At 39.4% G+C, this 16040-nt stretch overlaps 1 protein-coding gene across 3 annotated transcripts in view; it reads left to right on the plus strand.

Annotated features, from left to right (window-relative positions):
• Window positions 1–16040, plus strand: part of NEK9 (NIMA related kinase 9) — a 37305-nt gene that overhangs the window by 379 nt on the left and 20886 nt on the right. For 2 of the 3 annotated variants that reach the window (XM_032344892.1, XM_032344893.1), the window contains exons 2-11: window positions 2249–2426; window positions 4150–4205; window positions 4767–4837; window positions 6421–6526; window positions 7691–7822; window positions 9639–9749; window positions 10577–10641; window positions 13193–13243; window positions 13704–13896; window positions 15748–15892. In XM_032344892.1, the coding sequence (XP_032200783.1) occupies window positions 2249–2426; window positions 4150–4205; window positions 4767–4837; window positions 6421–6526; window positions 7691–7822; window positions 9639–9749; window positions 10577–10641; window positions 13193–13243; window positions 13704–13896; window positions 15748–15892 (1108 nt within the window). Of the gene's footprint in view, window positions 1–19; window positions 2002–2248; window positions 2427–4149; window positions 4206–4766; window positions 4838–6420; window positions 6527–7690; window positions 7823–9638; window positions 9750–10576; window positions 10642–13192; window positions 13244–13703; window positions 13897–15747; window positions 15893–16040 lie in introns of those variants that run through there. The other variant, XM_032344894.1, reaches the window with a different exon arrangement.

Raw genomic sequence — 16040 nt, forward strand, 5'->3', positions numbered from 1 at the left:
GCGGCCCCTGGCTCCGGCCGCCCCAGCCCTTCCTTCGCCGCCCCGCTTCCCAGCCCCGACCGGGTCCCGGCTTTGCCTGCGGCTCGCTCCTCGGCCTCACTTAGATTTGCCTGGCCGCAGGGTGTATGTCTCAGGGTCATTTCCATTCTTCCAGCTCACTTGCACTGGGAATTGTAGGTGACTGGTTTTACTGACTGGTCGTTTCTGTCGAACCCGGGGAACTGAGCAAGACATTCTCTGATCTTTAGTTTCCCCATCTGTACATTGGGGTTAATGATAACTATCCTAAAAAATAATTTTTTTAAGTTTAATTTTGAGGATCGAACGAAGGTACTTTGCAAACTGTAAATTAAAGTGGCATACGAATGTGAAGTGTTGTCAAAACTTCCTCTCACGTGTATAGCTCTCCAAGGTCGGGGTGGAGAGGAGGGGCGTATCTTCAAAATTCCCACGTCAGTGGCAACTCCGTGTCTTTGCCGTTATCTTTTAAGTTCAGGTATGAACACTTAATTGGAGATTTTTCTGGAAGATCAGTGGGTTCGTCGTTGCTTTCTTCATCAGTGTTTATGCACGGGAGATACCTTTTCGATACATTCTGAGCCACTGTTTCTTAACTTGGGTTGGCGGGAGGCAAGGACTCCTTTGAAAATCTGATGGAAACATGATCCCACCCTTCCCCTACCCCCTATTGCATATATACAGATCCTTTGGAGAGATTCGTGGATTACTGACTCCCAAGTGTAGAGCATAACACTGACCTGAAATCCTGTAGTAGTGACTACTTCCAAAAACTAACCATCATTTGGATGTGATTCCTAAAGTCTTAAACTTGACTTTGGATGATGATGATTCATCCATAAGTGATCCATCTGCAGTTCTGGGGTGTGTTCCAAGCTAGCATACTTTTAAGGCTGAAAGATGGAGGAGAGGGGTGGTTGCAAGAAAAAATCTTGAAGTGTTTTTTATCTTAACGCAACATTAATGTATGATTTTAGGGTTACCGTTAGTATCTTTTTTCTTATTTGTACTCATGAAAAAGAGATGAGCATTGCTATTTCTGTTTTATAATTAAAGAAACTAAGACAGTACATTTAAATCACTTGACACTTCAATTAGAAGTAAATCTTGGGCTAGAACAGAGTTTCACATTTCCTCGCCCATGCCTTTCTAGCATGTTGATCTTGATTATTGAGGTTGGTTTTATGTTAAATTTGATTACACTTCCCAAAATTGGCATAGCATTATTTATATCACCAAATGTTTATTAGGTTTGTGAATTTACAAAGGGTTGATTAGAAGCAGCCCTTTCCCTCCAGAAGGTTATATATCAGTGGGAAGACAAGTTAGCCCTGTAAGTAAGAAAAGAGCATTTAAGTTGTATGTGTATATAAATGAGAAAGGATGCACAAATATCATATCAGTGTATGAGTTCTGAAAATGAAGGAATGGATTGCACTGGATAAATGCACAGTAGAAGGTTTAATCAGGATATCCCCCTAAAAGGCCTGGCAGAATCATTTTAAAGGAGAGGGAGAGTGATTTAGGTGGGGATGCTCCTGGGCTGGAGAGCAGTATCAGTAAAGAATTTGAGTGTTATAAAAGGGAGTGAATATTGGGAGCTGCAGATAAATTGTCATGGATAAAGGAAAATACATGACGTGTAAAAGTTGTAGGAGACACAGTTCCAAAATAGGGCAGGTAAGGGAAGTGAATTCTAAGCCCTCAGGCATGACTTATTCTATCTAGAAAGCATAAATAGAAATCACTCTAGAGAAATCTAAATTTATACAAGTAGAGGTAAGTTTAATATTTCCATTTTACAAGAAACTATGGTCAACTCTAAGTAACTACTCTCTCCAGTTCTCCATTTCTCCAGTATTCTCACCCTACTACAGTGTTTATCATGACTAGTAGCAGTTTGTCATGATGTCCTTCAACAGAAATCTTTGAGATGTACCCCTAGCTCATATTTTTACCTGGAATTGACATCATGCAAATTAAGTAAGTGTAGCAACAATGTCACAGTATCTTAGTGCTTTACTTTCCCCAGTCCTGTAGTAAATGACAGTGCTCAATTGTATTAAGAACCATTAAATTCTGTTCCTGTTTTCTTTAAAGGAAAAAATGAAAGGAGTCAGTCTCTGCCCATCTGGGAAGTTTTTTTTTTTTCTAGGCTTACGGATCAAGGTGTGGATTCATTCTCTGCCAGGCTAGAGGAAAGCACGATACCTCTATTACTGTGTTGTAGGATGACTCATTGGTTGTGTGGAAGGAAGTTGATTTGACCCGACTGTCAGAGAAGGAACGTCGTGATGCCTTGAATGAGATTGTTATTCTGGCGTTGCTGCAGCATGACAATATTATTGCCTACTACAATCACTTCATGGACAATACCACTCTGCTGATTGAGCTGGAATATTGTAATGGTAAGGTAAAATTCAGTGGGACCTCCTCTGGCAGGACATTGTTGTGCTTGTACTTACCTTGAAAGGGAGAAGAAAATAAGAGGCATATACGTTGATTAAAAACTTTAAACAGATTTCTAGTTTAAGAGAAATAGTTCAGATAATTTAAGATAAGAGTTTTTGGAGAATTTTTAAGTGATTTACGAAATAAGGGGAGGGATTTTCCCCTGCATACTCAAATTCTCTCTTATGCTTCTAGTTCCATCTTCAAATTATTTGTCGAGTTGAATTTTACATTCACTTTTCAAGGTTTTTTTTCCACATGAATTGACTTTAGTTAGGCATTAATGTTAGACATCTAATTAGGCACTAGAGACATAGTGCCTGGCTTGACACTGCTTGATGTAATATTTAATGAAATCTTGTAAGTGATATTTATATCGACTCAGCCAAAGCTGTCCAGTGGAAAAGTGGTTCAAAGATCAAAGCTGAATGAAAATGACACATAGCAATTCATGGCCTTAATTTATTTGGTCTCTGATTTCTTTGGACCATTTTGCTTGTAAGATAGCAGTATTAGCTCAGTCATAGGAATATAGACTCTAAATCCATATCACAAGTTCTACTACTTCTTAACTCTGTAACTTTGCACAAGAAACTTCTCTGTCCCTCAGCTTTCTCATCTTAATACGAGTTTATTAATAACAGTACCTGTTTCCTAGGGTGATTGTATTAAATGAATATGTAAACCCCACAGCTTAGTACTTGGCGTGTAGCAAATCTTTAATACACACTGTACTAGCTGTTATCCTTGTTACATAAGAGAACCCTCAAAGCCCTTTCTTAAGCTACATGCTAAGGAATTCCCAGCATATCCTTCACTTAAATCTCTAAGAGAAAGCTCTTAGACTTCTAACTTTTTGTCTTGTCTCTTGTGTACTATGGTTGTTGCCGGTTCTGATCAACCCTAAATGTACAAGATTATATTAGAGATTTCTGAAGTAGCAGAAGCCTCAAGCAGTTAACTTCCTTTGTGGTTAGGAGAGACTAGAACAAATGGTAGATTTGTTGAAACACTGAGTTACTAAATTGCAGGGGAAATGAAGCTGTGAAACTGAGCCAGGACTAAGGTGTGAGTTATAGTTTTAGGAAGTAAAATGAATGGTGATCATTTGTAGTCTGTTACTTGATTAAGGCAAGGGAGAAGCACATTCAGACTTACTCTGCAGAAAGGAGTAAAGGGAGTAATGAATGGAAACAGTCTAGGGTGTCCCCTAAATTATGGGAAACCTTTTCAGTGTGAAGTAGTAAAAAAGGAAGTTGTTGATGAGATGCCCCTGCACATACAAAACATTGCATCACAGGTATAGCCCAAATGTTCTAATAGTCACATCAGAGAGTTGTTACAGAAACATTGCAGATTTCTTTAAAAAGAGTTCTAGAGAAGAAAATCTTCTGATTTTGAAGAAATTCAAGGTATTTTGTTACTTGGGATAATATAAGATTGGCCTTTATTCTTCTCTTTTCTAAAAATGTACTTCCTATTTTTGCATCAAACCTCATTTGTTAGGGAGGGGAATCTTTGAAGAAGACTTTGGATATAGTCCTTGAAGGATAGGGAGGGTTTTATAAAAAGTCAAGAGAGATTCATTTTTTTGTGTCAGCTGTTAAAACCCTAGTAGCTACAGGAGCCAAGCTTTGATCTTTATGAAGCATTTCACACCTTTCTCTTGTTTAATTGTAGGAGGGAACCTGTATGACAAAATCCTTCGTCAAAAGGACAAGTTGTTTGAGGAAGAGGTAATTCATGCTTCTGTGGAAGGAAGCTAGAATTGTATTGTTGTGATTCTTGCATTCTAGGCCTGTATTTACTCTTCCAACAATGAAGAGTGTTTTTTTCCTTTTGTTCAGACTCCTTCCAGGCTCTGGTTGCTATTCATGAGAAAGGAAATCTCTAACAAGGAAGCTGTCTATAGCTGCTTCCTAAACGCTTTACCTCCACATCATGATTCTCTATGGGCTTTCTTTCCCGGTTCTATTACTGCAGACTGGTATGCCCAGTTTTCTATACCTTTGCATTCTTCTTGGATTTCTTTCCAGAACTCTGCTTCACCATACTATATTTTATAATGGCATTGGAACTGTTTTATGATGACTTGCTTTTTATTTTTACCCCTTCCACTTTTCTTTGCCTACTCAACCTCCAAGCAAGAGATGTCAGGTCATGTTGAATCATAACATAATATGTTGAATCATAACATGATTGTAGCTTCCTTTGTTTGTTTTAGTGTGTGTGTCTTTATTTAAGTGGAATTTTTTTGTTTCCCATCCAAATATAATTTATTATTTTTTTTTCTATAGATGGTGTTGTGGTACCTATTTCAGATTGTTTCAGCAGTGAGCTGTATCCATAAAGCTGGAATCCTTCATAGGTAATGAGTGAAAGAATATGGGACGGAGGGGCACCTGGGTGACTCAGTTGGTTAACCGTCCAACTCTTGTGTCAGCTCAGGTCTTGATCTCATGGTCATGAGTTCAAGCCCCACGTTGGGCTCCATGCTGGGTGTATGTGGGGCCTGTGTAAACCAAAAATACAGGATGGATTCCTCCCCACCAATCTAACCCCCACCTTGGGTACCTCCCATCAGCACTATTATATTTTTGGTTAAGCAGGCAAGGCTTTTCCGTTAATATAATTTAGGAAGGAAAGAGTGAGTAATTATGGGTGTTACCTTTACTTCCTGAAGTTAAATTATGTTTGTGATCTAGGAAGAGTCTCAGTAGCTAAGTACTGCTCAGTCACTTCTTTAAGAGATGTTTTAGAGTTCAATTCATTAATTCATCAATAAAGTCTAAAAGCCACTAAGAGAAGTGGTATTAGATTGGTTGGAATTCACAGTTAATATTTTCTATGACCAATAATAACTGGCAAGTATTTTTAATTTTATAAATGAGTCTTAATTTAGATAAAAAGCTAGTTTGTACAATTAATTTTACAATTTTACCAGCTCTTTGCAGGGCAGGGGGGGAACCTGCTTTCTATTCATTTCTAGCTATAGGAAAGAACTATTAGAACATTTCCACATTATACCCCTCTTGCATGAGTCATTGATTATTGCTAGAGATTAATGTTTTTTTTTTTTTTTAAAGATTTTATTTATTTATTTGACAGAGAGAGATCACAAGTAGGCAGAGAGGCAGGCAGAGAGAGAGAGAGGAGGAAGCAGGCTCCCTGCTGAGCAGAGAGCCCGATGCGGGACTCGATCCCAGGACCCTGGGATCATGACCTGAGCTGAAGGCAGCGGCTTAACCCACTGAGCCACCCAGGCGCCCGAGATTAATGTTGATTGACCAGTATTTTTTTGTTGGTGGCTTATTCTTTCAGTTAACATGTGCTTCTCAATGGCTATTGAATGGCTACTAGTTGCATATTATTTTCTTTTCAAAAGTTTCAAAGCGTATTCTGTTTTTTTTTCACATCTTAAGGAACCCAGAGTGTAAACCAGGCACAGTTTATTTGTGTTACATATGACCAACTCATCTTTAGAAAAATAACCAGTGATTTTATTTAGGTGAGCTAAACAGCCTAGTCATGTTGCTGCTGGGTTGTGAGCCTCCTCCCTCTTCTTAACAGATTTGAAACTTTAATACCAACCAATTCAAGACATAAATGGTAATTGAGGAAGAAGTGCACCTTATAGGAATTATGGGATTACCTGGTGGCACTGTGTTTTCCATCTGGCCCTCTCAGTTTTTCCCAACATCTTCAGTGGTGTGGGAGACATGCTTGTGCTATGAAGCCCTGGAGAACGAAGTTAATTCTCTGACTCCATTCCTCCAAATCCTCTTTTCAGTGTTAAAGTACATGGGAAAGTGGTGACCACTGTTTGGGATCCCATAAGTGTGAACAGGGTAACCCCTCAGTTTATTCTGTACTAATTCTGGGTGGAGTCAGGGATGAAACAAAATAATTGTCTGTAGGAGTTTAATATACAATATCTTTTTTTTTTTCCAGAGATATAAAGACATTAAACATTTTTCTGACTAAGGCAAACCTAATAAAACTTGGAGATTATGGCCTAGCCAAGAAACTTAATTCTGAGTATTCCATGGCTGAGACGGTAAGTATATGTTGCCCTTGTCTTAATTTTTTTTTCTTTTCCTTTCTAGTACTCTGAGATATAAATGTACACCACTCCAGATCTCACACACTTTTCTCAGTATTCTTGGTTATAAAGCAAGTCTTCGGGAGTCTTTTTTCCTGTGCTTACCAACAGGCATTCGAATGCTCAGGTATTCTTTCAAGAGTCAGGTGCCTGGGTGGCTCAGTTGGAGCGACTGCCTTCAGCTCAGGTCATGATCCCAGAGTCCCAAGTCCCACATCAGGCTCCCTGACCATGGGAAGTCTGCTCCCTCTGACCTTCTCCCCTCTCATGCTCTCTCTCAAATAAATAAATAAAATCTTTAAAAAAAAAAAAGTCATTGCCCACATCACAGCTCTGACCTCATAGCCCTTCCATTGCTTTCTAAAAACAGGAAAACGGGGCACCTGGGTGGCTCAGTTGGTCTGCCTTTGGATCGGGTCCTGGTCTGGGATCGAGTCCCCCACTGGGCTCCCCGCTTGGTGGGGAGTCTGCTTCCCCTTCTCCCTCTGCCCCTCCTCCCTGCTCGTTCTCTCTCTCTCTCTCTCTCTCTCACTCTTGGTCTCTCTCAAAAAAATAAAAATCTTTAATTAGAAAAAAATAAAAACAGGGAAATGCTCTACCATTTTTTTGTGGTTTAGGATCTTTCATAGATTTCAGTTTAGCTCTTATTTAGCATTTATTTGAGCTTATGATGTTGGACATATCTTTTTGTGTTTCCTCTGAATTTTTCTGGTTCAGGAGCCCCGTGTTACAAATAAAGGCTGATGCGCAGAGAACAATCTGATGTTAATACCATACACCATCTTAACTGCAGGGCTCCCTTCTCACTTGATCCTAAGAAAGACCATTGGTAAAGAGTAGACATAAGTTCCTCTTTAAGGACAGTGATTTCATCCTTCTAGGAATTATAAAACCCAATTATTACTCTTCTGGTTTCATAGTACTCTGTCCTTGAAAGAATTTGATAAGAAAAAAGATTTCTCCCATAGTGGCATCATCTCATAAAAAACTTTAGAATATGCTGATGAATATTTTATAGTTGTTACCACTATTTGTGGGAAATTTACTTTAGTTGTTAAAATATTAATAGAGTTACCTCAGAAATGAAGTTATTCTTTGATTGTTTTCTTTGTCATTCAGCTTGTGGGAACTCCGTATTACATGTCTCCAGAGCTCTGCCAAGGAGTAAAATACAATTTCAAGTCTGATATCTGGGCAGTAGGCTGTGTCATTTTTGAACTGCTTACATTAAAGAGAACATTTGATGCTACAGTAAGTTGTTATCCCCATCTGGTCCTTGCAAATGGTATAACTTGGTTGAGAAAATCAAATTCCTTTATCCCTGAGTTTCTGATTTCTTCATCAGAAATCATCTGTAGGCAAACAAACAGACAAAAGTATTCAGGCAGTGGCTTGGTGTAGTGTGTTATTAAAATGCTGTATACCAGATTTATCTTTAACTTCAGTTCCCCACTGAAATAATGTTACTCAGGTGCTGTGAGCATTGTACTTGAATTTGTTGACTATAATTTTGGGAAATTGCCTCTAGGATCCACTGCGTGATGCTATAGTTTGGATAAGCCATTTCATTTCTTTTGCTTCAGCTACATCATTTTTTTTTTTTAAGCTAAGGCAAATTATGTAATGTTCATTAAGTGTTTTGACCTTTTTTATAAAAAAATTACACACACTGACTCTTACATTAGAGGTTGTTACTGTTCAATGGACAACAAATTCCTTTTAGTCTTTTTTCTCTTCTTTCTAAGTAAAGCCCAGTGTAAAGCAGTGCTTCTCCAACTTTCATACACATAGGAAATCACCTGGGCACCTTGTTAAAATGCAGACTCTTTTTTTCAGTAGGTCTGGAGAGCCTCCCAATATTCTGCATTTCTAACAGGCTCCCACATGATACTGATGCTGCTAGTCCATGGACCAATTTGAGTAGCAAAAGTGGATTCACATCCAATGTTCTCTACAATCCATGTGTGAGAACTTTAGAATAGTTTTCAGAATTTCTTTGATCCTCTATTTCATTATCTATAACAAGGAAAAAATATGTATCTTTCTCAGAGAGATGCTGTGATAATGTATATGAAAAATGTAAATGTAAGAGAATGCAAATTCATTGGCCTTTCATGAGACTTGTTTATTTTCCTAAATCCTTAAGTTTATTCTGGAGGATCATCTGATTCTTCTAAATACTTTAGTGGAAGGAAAATGAGTTTTAGAGTCAACACAGGGGGCGCCTGGGTGGCTCAGTGGGTTAAGCCGCTGCCTTCGGCTCAGGTCATGATCTCAGAGTCCTGGGATCGAGTCCCGCATCGGGCTCTCTGCTCAGCAGAGAGCCTGCTTCCCTCTCTCTCTCTCTGCCTGCCTCTCCATCTACTTGTGATTTCTCTCTGTCAAATAAATAAATAAAATCTTTAAAAAAAAAAAAAAAATCTTTTAGAGTCAACACAGACCTTGGGTGGAGTTATGACTCCCATTTTTTACTGTCTGCTTAGTCTTGGGCAAGTTACTTTACATCTCTGAATTGGTAATCATAATAGCCTCCTTACAGGGGGTTTGTAAGAGTGCCTACCTAGCACACTATGGTCTCTCAATACAGTTGTTAATGGTGTTATTATTATAATATTATTATCATTGTCATCTTATTATTCACTGCCTTATCTGTTGCAGCAGAGTATCCCCTGCATAACCATTATGAGAATATATAAATTAGGAGGCAGATTACTTGGCAAAGAATGTACTTAAAGCCAGGAAGCATAGCTAATCTTGTTTTCCTTTTTCTTGGGATTCATTTGAAGGGTTGGATTCTAATATACTCCAGGTATTATACTGTTGGCCACATAATCATATTTCTGTGTTGGCCATTTGGCTTTATTCCTTCTGATTGCAACAGTGTATCCCTAGCCATTTCTTGGTGATGCATACTAATAGTTATGAAAGAAATCAAACCCAATGCAGAACCATTGCCATTTCTTTAAAAAAAAATAAAAAAAGGAAAAAGAAAAAGTCACAGACATTTCCAGGGCCCTACTAGTAGATTATAATCTTTATATAACCAAGAAGAATCATTTTATCATAGAATCCACTCAACTTGTGTGTGAAGATTGTACAAGGAATCCGGGCCATGGAAGTTGATTCTAGCCAGTACTCTTTGGAACTGATTCAGATGGTGCATGCGTGCCTTGACCAGGTAAGTGTTACTTACATGTTGATTTCTGTTTAGGGTTTTCCCTTCACACCATAGTGTTTGGAGTATGATATGCATAGGTGAACCGGCACAAAGACACATTCACTTCTCCAGGGTAAGATATATTTGTGGCTATACCCAGAGGAATAGGCATTGGTAATTCATGATAGTTATTTGTTTCAGGCAACAAATCCTGAAGCTTTATTCTGCTTTATTCTTACCTTATTGATTTGTGAGATGATTTTGCCATCTAAGTAGTGCTCTGTTTTTTTAATGATCAGGATTAACTTTCATAGATTAATTTTACAAAATTGTAGTCAGAGATAATTTAGAGTTCCTACGGTGCAGAATATGTGTAGTTGTATAGATAGTAGTGTAGCTCCAGGTTGGCATTATTCAAAATATGGTTCATGAACATAGAGTGTTAGAACTGCTAGGGAATGGAGGAGTTTCACAAATAAAAAATGAAGATTCCAGAGTCCCACCCCAGACCAACTGGATCAGAATTTCTGTTGGTAAAGCCCAGAAATCTTTATAACAAGCACTCTGGGAGATTCTTATGTGCTATATATATTGCAGTTTGAGAGGCAGTGCCGTAACTAAACAAGTAAGGAAGGTGCATTCTCATTCTTGTGCAGGTGTTGATGATAATAAGATGATCTGCATAAAACATGGAATGTGACATGAGAAATGGTTTTTGAAACGAGGATAATATACAGTGATCTTTGAGTAATTAGCATGCAGCCTTCTAAGAGGAAGTAAAATGCCTCTTTCGACCCCATTTTGCCGTTTTCCTTTAAATTAAAACTGACCCAGTTTGTACTTTTTAGGATCCTGAGCAGAGACCCACAGCAGATGAACTTCTGGATCGCCCTCTTCTCAGGAAACGCAGGAGGTAAAGTACAGAGACGTCCACTCTGTTGTCTTTCTGTGGATGGTTGACTGTTAAAGGCCTGATCAGAGGACCACAAGAGAGGGCAGCATTTCCTGACTTGGCCGCTCTGGTGCCTTTTTCTACCAACATCTTTGCTTTTGCTGCTTGAGAGGAGCTCCTGACTTTCACCTCCTTAGCCTGTGCTGTTTTGTTCTGAATTTACACTGATGAGACCCTAGCGCCCTGTGCTGTCCTCATCTGTGAGTTTTAATCTAGAGTTAGGGCATTGGAGTATAGTACTTAAGAGGGGAGGGCTCTGCACTCCGACATCGTTAGGTTTGTATCTGAGTTGTGTTATTTTCTTTGACAACTTATTTAACATCTTTGTTCTTTAGTTTTCTCCTCTATAAAGTCAGATAGGGTAAGGATTAAAGGAGAGAATGCATATAAAGTGCTCAGCCCAGGGCCTAGAACAAGATGCTCAGCAATTGTCAGATAGTAGTATGGATTTAAAGTGGGCCTTTGTTTTTCAGTGCATTCATTTAGATGGTATATTGCAGTGGAGGAATCTTCTTCAGAATAAGCTTGCGTGATTGTTGACATGTTACTTCCTGAGATTTTTTTTCTGCATTAGAGGTCTCTAGAGATAGGAAGGAGGTCCTCTATCCCTCACGTCCTGTAGGAGGCTTCAAATCCAAACTTAAAGGAAGTTGTATTCTTTGTTACTCCCCTTTTTTTTTTTTTTTTAAAGTAATCTCTACACTCACTGTGGGGCTCGAACTCATGACCCTGAGATCAAGAGTCATACTCTCCTCTGACTGAGCCAGCCAGGCACCCCTTTATTATTCTCATCCTACTATTTTTGTCTTACTGTCCTTTTTCCTCCCCTGCCAGTCCCTTGTTTCTGTATCTTCCCAATATTCAAACCTTTGCTTTGTTCTTTTTTCAAGTCTTGCCCTTAGATACATTAAGTATATACTTAATTCCATAATCTTTGTCATTTGGTCAATACCTTTATTTTGTTGTGTTATTTAATTAATCTTTTCTGGTTCTTCTCCAGTTAAGGTGTTGTGAGTGTTTTAGTGCCTGAAACTAATACTCCAGAAATAGCACTGTTACCTTCCACTTGTGTCCAATGCATGTTCAGTAGTACCACCCTTCGGTGCTGGTTAAGCATATGTAGCTTTGTTATCTGACTTTTTTCCCAACAGTATAATCACTGTTTTAATTTCTTTTCAAATATTTCCATTGATAATTTTTTTTTAAAGATTTTACTTATTGACAGAGAGCACAAGCAGGCAGAGCAGTAGGCAGAGGGAGAGGGAGAAGCAGACTCCCTGCTGAGCGGGGAGCCTGATGTGGGGCTCAATCTCAGGAGTCTGAGATCATGACCTGAGCCAAAGGCAGCCACTTAACCAACTGAGCCATGCAGGCGCCCTGCATCGATAATTTTTAATTGCAGTTTTTATTGAGATAATTATAGATTTATACACAGTACTTCATTAGAACTTTGTACTTTGATGGAAAAACGTAAGACAGAAAGGTTTCCGGATAAAGCATAGCAAACGGTGGAAAATATTCAGGAAATACTGACTACTTGACTAGATTAGTGGTTCTAGACCTGGGGTTCTCAATAGCAACACCTCAAGAGCTTTCAGAAACTACTGGTACCTAAGCATTAGCCCCAGGAATTCAGCTGTAAGTGTTTTAGACAGAACAAGAATCCTGGGCTAGAATATAGGGAGTAAATAGAAGGGAAGAAGGCTGGAAAGGTAGTAAGGTTCTTGAATGCTAGGCTAAGGGATCTGTGCTTAATTCAAGCTATCATACAGTAGCGAATGTTTATGAGAGGGTAGTTCGTGTGATAAGGGGCATGCCTAAGGAAGACTCATTTAGCAAACTAATCTCAGTGTTAACTCAGTATGGGACTAATAGAGTGGATTGGCAGTGTGGGGAGTCAGACCTATTGGGAGGTCCTACTGCAGTCTAGGTGGGAAGCAAAGTTGCCCAGAGCTAATGTGGCAAGCCTGGAGAGGAGAGGGGAATATAAAGGGTGCTGTATTGGTAGAATCTGTAGGAGTCAAATATTGAAGAAAGGGAGACAGGTGAGTCAAAAGTTTTAAGCCTAGTCCACTGGGAGAATGGAGAGTGCCAGTTGCAGAAGTAGGAGAGTCAGAAAGAAAGGCTGTATGGGAGAAAGAGAATGAGCTGAGGTTTAGAGAAGCTGGGTATGGAAGGTCAATAGGCAGCCTGGATGGAGAGGTCAACAGGTCAACAGGTATTTAAAATGTGCAGTAGAAGTACTCTAGTTTCTCTGTTCCAGCTTGAATGCTTCTGGGAGAAAGAAAACAAATGGCCCCAAACTGCTTGCCCTGTCATAGCTAATGATTTGTCCAAAGCCAGGCCCGTGTAACTGTTTGAATCGTATCGAGGTACTTTTCCAAAAGTATTGTCGTGTTACAGGAGGCATATGGCTTATAGATGATTAAATCTGTGAAATGTATTAAAGAGACACTGGAACAATGTAGGAACCTATTCTTTCACTCATGTATCTTTGCTTTTCTTTTGGTAGAGAGATGGAGGAAAAAGTCACACTGCTTAATGCACCTACAAAAAGACCAAGGTAATGCCTAGGACACTCATAAAAAGTGGTATCTCTTAAAATACCATCAGGGGGTCTTTCTTTCTTTGCTCCATGCATTGTTTGATCCCAGTAAGTAGCCGCTGGCATCCTTTGAGAAGCCAACGTCTGCGTAAGTGTCAGATAGTCATTTCTGAGAAAACAGAAGGCTATAATTTCATCCTCATACTGAAGTGGACATCATTACCATGATGAATGTTGAAAAACTGAAAAGTGTAGGTGTTACGGACCAGACTGGAATCCGATCTGGCTGTGCTGTGATGAAGCCCTAAGGCAGGAATTGCAAGGCCTGCGATGATAGAGGGTTGAAATAAGTTGTCGAGAAGGAACATACTGTCTCACGCCATAATTGGCAGTTCTTCTCTGGGAACAGACTGGAAGCATTTTTCTTTGATATAGTTTTTTATGTTAAATGTGCCTTTGTTCTGGGGGTTGTTGACAGGTCAAGCACTGTGACTGAAGCACCCATTGCTGTGGTAACGTCACGAACCAGTGAAGTCTATGTTTGGGGTGGTGGAAAATCCACTCCCCAGAAACTGGATGTCATCAAGAGTGGCTGTAGTGCCCGGCAGGTGTGTGCAGGGAATACCCACTTTGCTGTGGTCACAGTGGAGAAGGAACTATACACCTGGGTGGTAAGTGAATGCTAAGTACGTCAGAAGACTGATGTAAGCCTGATTGTTCACTGGGCTGAGGCTGTCTAGGTATTTTGTTCGTTGAACGTGTGCTGCAGGAATGGCAGCGTTGGGGTGCTGGATTGTAAGCTCTTATGAGAGCAGGGATCTTTGTCTGTTTAGTTCATGGAGGTATCTTTCCCCAGTGCCTGGTACATATTAGATCATTTGTAAATATTTCTTGATGAATGAATGAATGGGAGAAAGGAAAAAAAGAATGAAAAGAGCCCTAGGTTTGGACTCGGGAGACTGGACTCTCATTTACAGCTGGGTGATTTCAGAAAGTCACTTAATCATTCTGTTTTGTTACCGTGAGTTTCGGAGCAACCAGTATCTATGAAATAGTTATAAACAAATGAAGCAGTGGACCATATGAGGAAAATTCCAAGACCTGTATCAGTGATTGAAGATATCTTCAGTAGAATTTTCCTTTGTTCCCCTCTAGATTTCATCCTCTCTCTCACCTTCTGGAACAAATTACCTGTATTTGTTACCTGTTTTCTTATTTCCCACTCACCCCTCATTCACCTACAATGCAGCTTCCATCCCTGCCACTTGATTAAAACTGCTTTTAATAAAATGACCTATAAATTGTGAACATAAAACAGATACTTTGAGGACGCCTGGGTGGCTCAGTCGGTTACGTGTCAGCCTTCAGCACGAGTCATGATCGCTGGGTCATGGGATCAAACCCCATGTTGAGCTCCCTCCCTGTGGAGAATCTGCTTCTCTCTCTTCCCCTGCCTGCCACCCCTCTCTTGTGCCCTCTCTCTTTCTCTTTCTCTCTCTCTCAAATAAATAAATAAAATCCTTTAAGAAACACAGATACTTTGTTGTCCTTACTTTCTTGACTTCCTGGCAGCATTTGACATAGTTGATCTCTTCCTCCTTTGACCTTTGTCTTCCCTTGACTTTCATGACAGCATCCTCTCTTGGCTTTTCTCTTGTCTTTTTGTGCCTTCTCACTTGTTTCAGGGTGCTTTTCCTTTACCCAGCCTTGTCTTAGGCCCTCAGTTCTTCTCACTGTTCCTCTTCTTCCTGAGGGAGCTCATTTTTTTCCAGCAGTCACAGATAACTTCTCCACAAGGACAGGCTTTGTCTCGAGTGTGTACAGTAGATGTTCAATTAGCGATAGGTTGAAAGAATGAATATTTGACCTCTGTTATAGAATATTAACTGTTATTTCCTTAAAACCCTGTCCCTTAAAGAACTAGCCCCTGAGGGGCTGCCACAGATGAATTGAAGTTATTGTCCCTTAAAAAACATTTACATAAGCACTTACAGTTGTGTTCTTGAATGAAAAGAATTACTTTTCTCTATAAAACTGTTGAAACATCATTTTGAACTATTCTCAGTACTATGTAGCAACCTCTTTGATGCAGCCAGATTTTTATAATTGTTCCATGTTTCAGGGAAACTATGACCAAAGTTTGTAAAACTTCTAGTAAGGATTTCCAAGAGGCTATATTCCAGTAGAAAACAATCAAATTAAACTATATAAAGAATTTTTTTCACTAACACTCATAATTAAATATAAAAGTTCACCTTAGACTTGAAGGAGAAGGACAGAATTGGGAATGTAGTCTTTTAAGTCTTGATGGATATCAATCTGGATACTTTTTAAATCTTTACCTGTTGGCCGGGGTTTTCTACTAACCATCATTTAAAGGTTGACTTTTCTTTGATTATTTTTTTTTTAATTTCTAAATTTCCAGCTGATTTTTTTCCTTTGGTTTTGTGATAAGAAGTTATATTGAAGATTAGCTTTTGGCATGAAAAGTTAAAACTTCACAAGACCTCTTTATTTCACAGAATATGCAAGGGGGTACTAAACTCCATGGTCAGCTGGGCCATGGAGACAAAGCCTCCTACCGACAGCCAAAGCATGTGGAAAAGTTGCAAGGCAAAGCTATCCGTCAGGTGTCTTGTGGTGATGATTTCACTGTCTGTGTGACAGGTAAGCCATCAACAGTAAGCATCCCGGCGCATTTAATGTGGGGTATTGTACTTAATGTTGTGCAGGTTTAACTGGGATTTTATAGCAAAAGACACTGTTCAGAGAACCAAAGACAGTGAACAGATACACACATTAATAACATCATCCC

This window comes from Mustela erminea, chromosome 5, assembly GCF_009829155.1.
Source record: "Mustela erminea isolate mMusErm1 chromosome 5, mMusErm1.Pri, whole genome shotgun sequence".
NCBI lineage: Eukaryota > Metazoa > Chordata > Mammalia > Carnivora > Mustelidae > Mustela > Mustela erminea.